Below are 12,578 nucleotides of genomic sequence, written 5' to 3'. Positions count from 1 at the left end.
AGAGAAAGTAGAAAAGGGACCAAACCTCATTTGCCGGTCACCTGGCTCACTTACCTTCCCTTGTGAACCACCTTTAGACGGTCACTCTCCTGAATGGGTAGGCCATTTTTAGTCCATTTTCCAGTTATGTTTTCAGAGATTTCACACTTCAGGCAGATTTCTTTTCCAAGATTTACAGTCTGATCAGTCAGAGGTGTCAAAATCTTCAGAGGTTTCACTGTAGAAATGATAGACCATTACAAATGCAAGCCCAAACTCCCGACAGGCCAACATGGTGGCATTTCACAATGGTATAGTGAGCTCTACTACAATGTTTGTTTTGAAAGTGAGAAGTTGTACCAATGCAATTAACATATTATGGGATAATTTCACATTTGATTATGTACAATTTCATTCCTTAGAAAAACCAGGTGAATGCAGAAAATTGCATCCAGCTGAAATGAGCCAGCAAGGAATGCACAAAATCCGCAGACTCATACCTCAAACATATATCAGCTACCTCAGTTCATCCATGTGATATAAGCCACACCCATTTACATCAGCGGTCACAACTACTCATCAGATTTTGAATAATCCTCTTTCTACTGCTTCACAACAGTTCACAAGCCACAACACTTCCAGCATTACTTCTGTAAGCAAATCTCAGGTCTTTTTCAACATTAAGTGCCATGTTTATTACAATATTTATCAACCATTTAGCATGTGTAAAACTGTGCTACTACTTTTTATTAGGTTATTATATTTTAAAAAAACATGTCGTTGACTGATATGGTTTGGCTGTGCCCCCACCCAAATCTCATCTTGAATTGTAATTCCTATAATCCTCACATGTCATGGGAGGGACCCAGTGGGAGGTAATTGAATCATGTGGGCGGTTACTCCCATGCTGCTGTTCTCATGATAGTGAGTGAGTTCTCATGAGATCTGATGGCTTTACAAGGGACTTTTGCCCCTTTTGCTTGGCACTTCTCCTTGCTGCCGCCATGTGAAGAAGGACATATTTGCTTTCCCTTCTGTCACGATTGTAAGTTTCCTGAGGTCTCCCAAGCCATGCGGAACTGTGAGTCAATTGAACCTTTTTCCTTTATAAATTACCCAGTCATGGGTATGTCTTTATTAGCAGCATGAGAATGGACTAATAAACCAACAAAATTCTTGAGTGTTGTACCCATAATCCCATTTCCCCTACAAACTCTATGGTTTTTATTGCATGACTTTGCAGAGCATAATTATTTTTAGAAATGCTCATGTTACATAATAGCAGAACTGATTGTAATTGCTTTAAATGGATACAAATATCAGATAAGGATCTGTCTATGGCTGAAAGACTTCTTGATGTTAAACTAAAATGGCCACAGTTCCATAAAGCATAAGGAATGTATTGGGAGTGATCCTGAATAATTCAATGATTATATGAACTGCAACTGGACTAAGCAATAAATACAGAAGTAAAATTTCTACTCTGTTTGTGACATCATCTTGAGATATTTGCTGTTTTAATTTTTATGGCAAATTGGGAAAGATTCTGCCATTGCTAACTGACTAGGAGTAGAGGGCATTGAGGGAAGTACGTTAATTCTCTCATGCCTCTGAAGCCTACTAGGAAATGAGCTCTTACAGTCTTCTCAACCAAACCCTTTTGGTTTGAATTACTTTCTTCTCATGTAAAATGTAATTGCAGAGTGTTGAATGTTTACTTGATGAATAGCTAGCTAACATTATCAGGATATGACATAATATCTAAGTATTTATCCCCTATTTATGTGGTCTTGGAACTATAACTTTTCTGGCAGGTGATTTTTATACTTCCTTCCTAATACTGGTGCTCTACTATTAAATTGAGTCGTGGTTCCTTCCTCAAAGACTCTGACTGATCTGACATAGACATTTAGCTAGAATGAAATCCATTTTACATACTTAAAATCACTGCAAATAGAAATCAAATGGAAACTTTTCTAAAACCAAATTAACACAACCATCATTAGTAAGCCCACTTAGAAGACATCTAAAGAAGTCTTACTTACAGTCAACACTAAGTTTAGCAGATGATTGTCCTCCTGTTGTCATTACTGAATATTCTGCAGAATCAGCCTTTGTTGCTCCCTCTATGATCAAGATGTGTTTCTTACCCTCAACTCTAATTCGGTATCTCGATTTTGGACCAGGGATAATCTCTTCACCATTCTTAAACCTGAATTAAAATAGTAAAAAGGTTTATAAAAGATCCTTCAGGAAAAATACCTTGTCGATTGTGCCTGTTGCAATATCCTGAAGAATTTCTGGCAGATATGAGACACACAAGAACTATTTGTTGAATTAAAAAATGTACGAATCAATCTCTGTATCCATCAGTAGATTCATAATGCAACAAATACTGTCTACAAAATTGTGTTAAAAGAACACAAGCCACCTGTTCTCACTCAAGATGAATCAGGTGCAACTGCTAAGAGTGGATATTACCCACATGGAGGCTCTTGAAGCACACTAGTAAGAATATCACTTAATGCACTTTAAAGATAACTATGATTCTCTATTAGAATGAACAATCTACACCGTACCAATAACTACAAATCCTGCTGTGTAATTTACTGTACCTTTCAATATAACATTTCATTTTAAGATTTAAAATTTCTAGTTTTTAATTTTAAGGTTACTCACAAGGAACCTGAGAAAACACTCCCCACCTAAGCAAAACAAATAAGCTCTTGTTTCTAAAAGCAATTGATGATTCTCAGCCTAAATGTTTTTTCCCTGAGGTACTATGAAAATAAAGTGACTAGGGGTTACATGAAAAAAAATAAATATGTTTTTTCATGTAAGTTGCCAATATGGGATAGTGAGAGGAAGCCTGCTATAAAGGTTAAGAGCATCCATAGGCTTTGGGGTCAAACAGATTTGGGACAACTTGAATCATCCACTTAGTAGTAAGTACCTACGTCCCTACATGCTTGCTCACATATATCTCTGGTTCTGTTTTCAGTCTCACGAGTGGAAAAACCCCAGTATGTTAGTATACTTTTATTTATCATCTCTACTAACTCAAATGAGGTGGAGATTATTTTCAAAGGTTTAAAAGCTATTTGTCTTCCTGTCCTATCAACTATGAAGGTCCAATTTTTTTTTTTTTTTTTGCCTATTAAAAATGGACAGACTTCATTAAGGCTATTTACCATTTTACATTGGCATCATCTTCAGACACCTCACATTCTAATTCCACTCTCTCTCCACAATAAGCAGTTGTATCTTCCAGCTGTTTGGTCACCATAATTGGAGGCTCTAGTATACAAAAAGGGGAAATCAGAATCATTTAATATCCAAAGCCTATCCCATGAACCCTGATTTGTTCACAGATGAAAAACCAACAGTAAGAAAACAACATCTATGGTTGACATGGTGATAACAGTAAGTGAGTTTTTTGTTTTTGTTTTTGTTCTTGTTTTGAGACAGAGTCTCACTCTGTTGTCCAGGCTAGGGTGCAGTGGCATGATCTTGGCTCAATGCAACCTCCACCTCCCAGGTTCAAGTGATTCTCCTGCCTCAGCCTCCTGAGTAGCTGGGATTACAGGTGCCCGCCACAACACCCAATTAATTTTTGTATTTTTAGTAGAGACGGGATTTTATCACATTGACCAAGCTGGTCTTGAACTCCTGACCTCAAGTGATCACGTGCCTCGGCCTCCCAAAGTACTGGTATTACAGACATGAGCCACTATGCCTGGCTGTGAGTTTTCTTTCTTCCTTTTTTTTCAATGTCTGTTCTTGGCAAAATAAATAGCAGGCAACCCTGGGTAAATTCTCCCAATTTTTTCATAACTCTCCAAGTCAAATAAATTATTGCTTTCAAGAACAAACAAAACATATATCAAATATTATTCTTTTAGCAAAGAAGATACTAAGTGTTAGACATTTCTGATGAAGGAGAATATATAAAACTCAAATCTTTGATCCTAGTTCCAGATGAATGACAGAGATCTCAGAGTTGTCTGTAATCAGAAGGCCTCATAAAGAAAATAAGGAAGACATGGCTTCATTCACACCCTCCAGCTCTTTTCACAATGTCTTAGTAAATGATAATTTTCAGTGTGCTTGGTGCCAACCACTTATTAATGACGCTGAATTCAAGAGAAACCTATATGTGATCAACTGAGTTTGTGAAACAGGGATTATCCAGTAAAATCTGTTGGGTTCTAAAGCTATAACTAGAATAATTATTTTTGCAAAATAGTGCTTGACTTGAGTCAAAATCATGAGGCATTTGTACTCAGCAGGTTTCCTTTCTCCCCTCTGCTGTTCTAGTCTTCAATAAACCAGAAGACTCATTGGGATCCATAATAGCTGCCAGTGTAGAGGAGCCTCAGTTGCTTTCACTTTGATCATTATCCCTGGGAGAAGGAGCCAACAGCTCCTGGTGACCACAATAAGAGATTTCATTTTTACCTCTTACGAAGAGCTCAGTGGAACATTTCTCATCACCGGCTGTCACATAATACTCCGAATCATCTGTCATCTGACAGTTATTGATAAACAGGATTCTCTGGCATCCTTTGTGTTCAAAGATGTATCTGTTTTGAATAGGAGGAAAATAAACAGAGTCTGTGAATGTGATTTTATTCTTTATTTCCAGCAAATTTGGCTTATAATTTGGTAATGTTTGAAAGTCAAGGATCTATTTCTTGAGACAGGGTCTTGCTCTGTTGCACAGGCATGAGTGCAGTGGTGCAAACATAGCTAATTGGAGCCTTGACATCCTGGGCTCAAGTGATCCTCCTGCCTCAGCCTCCTGTGTGGCTGGGACCACAGGTGTGGGCCATTAGGCCCAGCTAATTTATTTTTTGTAAGACTGAGTCTCACCATCTTGCCCAGGCTGGTCTCGAACTCCTGGGTTCAAGCGTTCCTGCCTCAGCCTCCCAAAGTGTTGGGATTACAGGCATAAGTCATCGTGCCCAGCAGGGATATAATTTTGATCTGCAATTTAGGTATCATATCTTACACAGTTTAACATCAAACAAAAAAAAAATTTTTATCTTTATAATGCACAATATATAAGCATATTTATAGATACTATTTAATTTCCATTATAATTTTCTTTTACATAAGGTTTTTATTTCAAATAAAAATCAATACTCACATATTTGCTATTTAATTTTTTTAACCCACTGTTGGAAGATAGAGTTGGCTGAGGGTGTGAGATTTTTAACTCTGTACATTCTTTAACTGACCAATTCATGTGCTTTATAGGGGGTAGAGACTTGATCTTACTCATTGATGTATGAATAAGATCTATTCATTGCCTATTCCAGTGGTATAGTAGATCTCCTTGGGTGAATAAATGATTATACAATTTAAGAAATAATGTGATATAATCACAAACACACGCAGTAGTTCTGTCGAATGTGATGTTCTCTTAGATGAGCTTAAGAACTGGTGCTATCATACAGTTACATCTACTAAGAAAGAATGTGAGTATTTGGAAACAAACTAGAAGCCAAGAAGATTGTAAAATATAATTATCTGTGATCTGTATTATGGAGGAGCACATTATGGGATTAAAATAGACTAGAAAATAACTGCTTTGGGAATTTCTCAAAATGAAGCCTTCAAGAACAAGATATTTAAAAATATTTTCTACATGAAGATAACCAATTAAAATTATGTTTTTGGTAAATTCAGGCCATCTTCAAGAGATTTTTACACCAGATATAAATGTTATCATCACAAAGTCACTCTTGTGGCATGACCACATTAAGAATTGGAAACCACCTAGTTGTACTCCAGAAGTAACAGCTTTCCAGGATTAACATCTTTTATAAATGTACACATGGCTCCTGTTAACCTGAAAAAATATATTGGAGTTGAAAATCTCTCAGGCTGAGGAGGATCTCTGTAAAGTAGTTTTATAATAGACTGGAGATACCATTAGACATCAGGGATTAGTCTGTCTTTAGTGTGCCTCCATTTGCAAGAAGGCCAAAAAATAATAAAACACAGGCTTAGACCCACATTTTGTTTTATCTCAACATTAAAGAGTTCCTTTTAGATGCAATATTGCAAGTGCTCAGAACAGTACCTGAATTGAAAATAGAAGGTATTCACCCATTATTAAATATAGTTGTTATTTTGGAAAAGCAAAAGTCATCTAATTATAAGATGTGATTCCCAGGTGGCATATCAAATACGGATTGCAAGTTATTTTTCAATTTTATTTTTTAAAATTGGGAGAAATTTGGCAATACTCTGAAATAATCACATATAACCTGCAGCGACACAAAACCATAATTGGAAAACACTTTAGTTTTACAGAATTAAACATAAAACAAGGTTTAGTTTACATAGAACTATCATGTTTCCATAATAAGTAAAATATGACTTAAATGTTTACTCTCTCTCCATATGATTTTGTATTATGAAAATATAACTAAATATCCTTTTATTCTCAGAAAAGTAGGTCAAACTACTATTTGGTTAATTTAATGTAGAGCTATCACTGATTTTTGCAAAGCCCACTTACTTGGTACTGGGTCGAATTTCTTGACCATTTTTATACCATTTCACCTCCAACTTTGGATCTGCCAGCTCCACAACAAACCTCACTCTGCCTCCTTTGTCAACCTGATATGCAGGATCAAGAATTTTTGCGAAAGCTGATAGAATAGAAGAAGCAAAAGTATGTTAATATATGTATACATATGCTATGAATTTAAATAGTCAATACATGTAGGAGAACCTAAAAGCAAATGAAAAAATGAATCTCAAAGAAGAAAAAATCAGAAAGCTTCCAAATTATCCTTTATATTTTGAACACTGTTGACTTATATACAATAAGATGGTTTAAATTGAAAAGAGAATCCACACGTTTCTGGAAGAAACATAAGAAAAGAATCATTGAAGAAGCTTTAAAAATGGCCTAATTCTTCAGGGAATGTGCACTATAAAACGTCCAAATGAAAGTGAACTTTAAAAACATGCTGGGGCTGGGCACGGTGGCTCACGCCTGTAATCCCAACACTTTGGAAGGCTAAGGCAGGCAGATCACTTGAGGCCAGGAGATCGAAACCAGCCTGGCCAATACGGGGAAACCCTGTCTCTTCTAAAAATACAAAAATTAGCAGGGTGTGGTGGTGCGTGCCTGTAATCCCAGCTACTCAGGAGGCTGAGGCACGAGAGTCACTTGAATCTGGGAGGCAGAGGTCGCAGTGAGCTGAGATCATACCACTGCACACTCCAGCCTGGGTGACAGAATGCGACCCTGTTTCAAAAAAATAAAAATAAAAGAACACGCTTATTCTTTCAGCACAATTACTATTAGTGTCATTGGCCTTATTTCTGCACTTCTTCTATGTCACAGATGGTTTTTTAAATAATCGAATTTATAAGATAAATTCAGTGATTTGTATTAAATCGAATGTCTTTGACTAATTGAAACAGTAGGCTTACCAAAGTTTTTTATACTGTGGTAACTTGCCCAAATAGTGGCATTTAAAAAACACCCCTTGCACATACGTGTAGGAATCCAGGATTTCCAAAGATTTTAAATAACATAGAACACAACAATTAAAAAAAAAAAAGTTGTCTTTGAAAGGTCCTAAAGATAGTTAACTTCTTTTTTTAATTTAATAAGCTTTTTTTTTCCTGGTTTTTAAAAGATAATCATTTTCATTTAGCAGTTTGGAAAATACAAATGTGAAATGCTTCATGTTGTCATGCTTGTATTTCCATCATTCCAACCTTATTATACTATTGTTTAGGTAAGCTTGCTGTCCCATATTTTAACAAGTTAAAATAAACCCTAGCTTTTAAAAAAGCTATCTACCACACACCTTAAGAGATGAATTCAGAGCTAAGTGATAACAATAACAAAGTTCAGCCTGGGGAAAAGAGATGTCAGCTGGCTCTCCCCTGTAGCACGCACACACCTCTCAAAAATATAACATCAGGAGTTCTGGGATAGTGGGAACGGCTGAACTCCAGAAACTAAAAAAATATACCCTTCTATATTTCTCTGGGGCCATTTCTCAACCAGTTTCCAGGAAGATCAGAAATAAAGGTCAGATTTTTTAAAAGAGGTGGTAAAAAAGCTTTAAATTCTATTTGAACATTAACAAAATAATAATAATAGGATTGATATATTACTAATCTGATGTGTTATAAAACCCATAACCAATAATGACCAAGTACAGGAAGCTTCGAAGAGCTAATGGTCAGTGTAAAATGCATTCCTTTTTCTTTCTTTAAAATTTCCACTTTAAAAAGGTATTTCAGACCACAATAAACTGGACCCATTTCAGACCCCCACGGAGCTGCTTATTGGTTTTACAAAACATTTTGCTAACCGTGCTGGGTGTAAAAAAGTGAACTCTCCACACGCCATCAAGTGGGTGGAAGAAAAGGATGGTGAAAGAGTCCACTCTGCTTAAGTAAAAATCAATAATTTGACAGTGAGAGGGGATGTGGAGGCTGGAGAAAGGGGGCCGCTAAGAAATTCGCAGTAACAGCGGGGGTAATGTACTATTACATTTACGTTGTGTGTGGACCATGAATCTCCTGTTACCTTGAACCTTCAGGAGCTGTCCGCCAAGACAACCGTAACCCCTGCACGCTTACCCAGGCCCACTCCCAACCCCGCGGGAGACTGGAAGGGGCATGGGATGGGGTTCAAGTCTTTCGAACGCTGCCACGCCCCTCGCCCCCGCTGCCACGTCCCCCGGGCGCGCTCACCTGCGCTCTTCTTCTCCTCCCTGCGCATGCGCTTGAGGCGCTTGAGCATGCCGCGCAGGTCGGTGATTCCATACTGGAAGGCGATCTTCTCGTATTCACTGGGTTTCGCGTTCTTCAGCAACTCCCACACGTCCACCTCGGGTTCTTCCTCCTGCTGCTTCACCTCCCTAACCGGGGAGAACCATGGTCTAGTTTAGTAGCTGCACTGGCCCTTAGAGACCAGGAAGGTCGAGGTATGATTCTGCTTTTTCAGTTCAGTGTAAAAAAGCTCTGTTTAAAGCCTGAGTACTTGAAGCCCAGAAGTCAAGTCTTGCCTTGCTGGAATGGAAGTCTTAGGGAAACTTGCAGGTAGTAGAAGATCAAATGTGTGCCCTTATAGTAACACCTCTCGTTTTCCTAGTTAATAAAAACAATTTTAGGGGGAGTAGAGGACATCAGGAAATAGCCTAAAAATATATTTTACTTATTTTCAAATTTAAAGTCTAATTAGAAGATGGGATTTTGAGAAACGACAGGTTTCATCTAAGATATGGATATTGAATTATTGAAAATTGGACTAGAACTAAAAGGTTTAGATTTGGCCTATGAAATAAAAATGATCTCTTTCTATTTTCTTTGATGTACATGCCTTAGATAAATATGGAGACAGTACAAATACGTTATTTCAAACATTTGGATTTTGCAAATAGCATTTTCCCTACCATATTAATAACTGAATACATTAACCATTTTTTACCTTTTTTAAAATACAAAAAAAAAAAAAAAAAGAAACTGCCATGAGTTTTTTGTTTTTCACATAGTGTTTATGGATACTGATGGTTTTTTAAATTTTTTTTTCTAAATTGGCAGGGGGAAAGGAGACTGGCTTTAAAAAATTTTCTTACATTTCACCTTAAAGTACTGTCTTGAATGTTTTTTGGAAGCAAATTGGGTATGAGTTATAAAAATATAAATGTTAAACTGGAACAAATGGTTTAGGGCACCATGAACAAGGGGAAAGTAACTTCTTAGGGTGCGTATCAAAATTATGACCCCAACTTTTGATCATTAACTACAGAACACATAAAGAACATATATGACTTTAAAAAATAAGATTTAAGATTTACACTTGCCTTCCTTTCTTTTAAAAGCATAAAATAAAAATAAAACTCAGAAATAAACACTCTTTTGGAAAACAGGCTTAGTATAAACAAATTGGTTTCCTTCATTGAATAAATAATCCTGATTTTGTTGATGTTTACATGACTGTTTTTATCAGGTTAATTTGAAAATGTTACAATGACTGCTTACCATAATGCTGATTTGGATATGATTTTCTAGAAAACTGGTCAAACATCTTATACATCAGTGTGAAAATGAATTCATGCTATCATGTTAGGGAATGACGGGTTACGTCTGTTTGCATTGTCATATTCATTACACTTGTTTCAGAGTGCCTTCTTTTTTTTCTTTTTTTTTTTCTTGAAGACAGAGTCTCACTCTGTTGCCCAGGTTGGAGTGAAGTGGCATGATCTCAGCTCACTGCAACCTCTGCCTCTTGGGTTCCAACGAGTCCCCTGCCTCAGCCTCCCAAGTAGCTGGGATTACAGGTGTGCGCCACCACACCCAGCTAATTTTTGTATTTTTAGTAGAGATGGGATTTCACCATGTTGGCCAGGCTGGTCTCAAACTCCTGACCTCAAGTGATCCATCCACCTCAGCATCCCAAAGTGCTGACCACCACACCCAGCCCAGAATGTCATCTTCATACTCATGTGTACTTTGAGAAGGAAATACTGGGTTGTAATCATGGATAAAAATATGCAGGGGAGGGGAGGAGATTATAAATATTAACATAGAGTTCAGGGTGGCATTAAGCAAGGATGACATCTAAATATCTAACTTCCATTTTACATTGTCATGTAAGTTTTTTTGCCCAGTGGGTTGGGGGACATTGAGGCAGAACTCCTGGAAAATGGAGGGAAGTGCAAGGTCACTGGTCTCTCCAATAATCTTGATGGCAAGGACTAGACAACACCATTAGCAAAATGTGCCTCTTAAAAACTCAAGACATAGCATTATCTTCATCTCACTGATAGTAGCTACATCCTTTATTAACATGGGAAAATTGAAAAGCTTAAGAAAATTGTTGTGAAATTGGAATATTGGTAAGAATTTGCCAGATCCACTAAATCTACTTCCTGGAAACAGTAAACACTTCAAATATATCCTTTAAATATTTTAGTAGGAAGTCTAGGAGAATCGCAATTATGACGTATATGTATAGGCTGGTGAGGTGGCTCAATCTTGTAATCCCAGCATTTTAGGAGGCTGACGTGGGAAGATTACTTGGGCTCAGGAGTTCGAAACCAGCCTGGGCAACATGGTGAAACCCTGTCTCTACAAAAAATACAAAAATTAGCTGGGCATGGTGGTGCATGCCTGTCATCCCAGCTACTTAGGCTGAAGTGGAAGGATTGCTTGAGCCCAGGAGGTTGAGGCTGCAGTGAGCCAAGATTGCGCCACTGCACTCCAGCCTGGGTGACAAAGTGAGACCCTGTCTCAAAGAAAAACCCAAAAAAGATGTATATGTATATTCGTATGTATATATTTTCTGTGGGGTGTTCCCTCAATCTAATTTATTAATGTTCTCTTTTTGTCACATTCCAGCCTAAATATAGTCCTCAGACTATAAAATTATACCATACTGGATTATGTTAAATTTGCATTTGAACCATGAAGAATTGCATATATACATTACATACTTCAGGTATCCTCCTGACATTGGCAGAGGATTTAAAGATATCAAGCTAGATATAATTAAAATAGCTAACAAGAGGCACAAGTCATTGAGTCCTACATAGATCCATGAGGGGAATATTTATATGAAGGAAACCAGTAATAAAGATGATAATTTTGATTGTGATTTCCTGAGTCAATTTTGTTGATAGATTTATAAAACCAATCATCCTCACCATTTTTCATTAAAATGCCGGGATACTCTCCACTCTATCACATACTTAGTCGTATCAAATTTCATATAAGAACACCAATGACCTCTTGCCTATTCCTTCCTTTTCTTTCCATTACTTAATTGTATCTCAATTAAGTATCTCAATATAGAGAAGTATCTATCTTGTACTGAAATGTGAGGTCGAGGCTCTCACCTTCAGCATTTCCTTAATGCACCTGGAACATATCTTTAGTTACTTACCATGGTGGCTGCACATGACCCTGTCTGCATGGCTATGTTAAGTTACAATGAGGAGAAAAAGCCACATTTCTGTAGGCACTTCTGATTCTTTTCCAAGCCTCGGGATAGACCTGTATAATGCTCATGGTATTTTCATCTACATCAAAATTTCAATAACTTGGTGATCCTAGTGAAGAGTAAACAGTTATAGAAATTTCATGTAGAATACAACTTACAAGTATTTATACAGGTCAATTCCTATAACAGGATGCTGCCCAAAAGATTTAATCTGATTTAGCTAATGTCCATTTGAAGTAAGCTGGCTTTGTTCAGAGCAGGAATATCTTTCGTTGTACAGAGATGTTGGTTTTAATCATATATTTTTTTTCTCATGGGGATTTTGGCACACACACTTGGAGGAGTAGAAATGGTAACCAGGTGTCATTACCGCAATGAAAACACAGGCAACTCACTAATTAGTAGGAGAACACAATGAGTTCTAAAGTTATATTAGTGGATTAGCACAGTATACTGAAAGAACATAACATAGCCTTATATTAACAACAATCTAATTATGAATGAAAATCTTAAGTAGGGGGTAAGAGAAAATGAGAACTGAAGACACATTGGCTGCCCATTAAGTGATTGTTAAATTTTGTCATTTTGACCATGTAATTAGATTTATTTTATT

At 37.0% G+C, this 12,578-nt stretch overlaps 1 protein-coding gene across 5 annotated transcripts in view; it reads right to left on the bottom strand.

Annotated features, from left to right (window-relative positions):
* The window catches only part of MYBPC1 (myosin binding protein C, slow type), a 98,369-nt gene that overhangs the window by 41,127 nt on the left and 44,664 nt on the right, over nucleotides 1–12,578 (bottom strand). For all 5 annotated transcript variants that reach the window (XM_010357198.2, XM_010357201.2, XM_010357200.2 and 2 more), the window contains 6 exons: nucleotides 8,716–8,882; nucleotides 6,509–6,641; nucleotides 4,438–4,562; nucleotides 3,171–3,276; nucleotides 2,025–2,191; nucleotides 55–217 (listed from right to left, as the gene is read on the bottom strand). In XM_010357198.2, coding sequence (XP_010355500.1) covers nucleotides 55–217; nucleotides 2,025–2,191; nucleotides 3,171–3,276; nucleotides 4,438–4,562; nucleotides 6,509–6,641; nucleotides 8,716–8,882 — 861 coding nt within the window. The remainder of the gene's footprint in view (nucleotides 1–54; nucleotides 218–2,024; nucleotides 2,192–3,170; nucleotides 3,277–4,437; nucleotides 4,563–6,508; nucleotides 6,642–8,715; nucleotides 8,883–12,578) is intronic.

The sequence above is a fragment of the Rhinopithecus roxellana genome, chromosome 10 (genome assembly GCF_007565055.1).
Source record: "Rhinopithecus roxellana isolate Shanxi Qingling chromosome 10, ASM756505v1, whole genome shotgun sequence".
Taxonomy (NCBI): domain Eukaryota; kingdom Metazoa; phylum Chordata; class Mammalia; order Primates; family Cercopithecidae; genus Rhinopithecus; species Rhinopithecus roxellana.
Note: the sequence above shows the minus strand (reverse complement) of the source record. Positions and strands in the feature narration are given on the sequence as shown.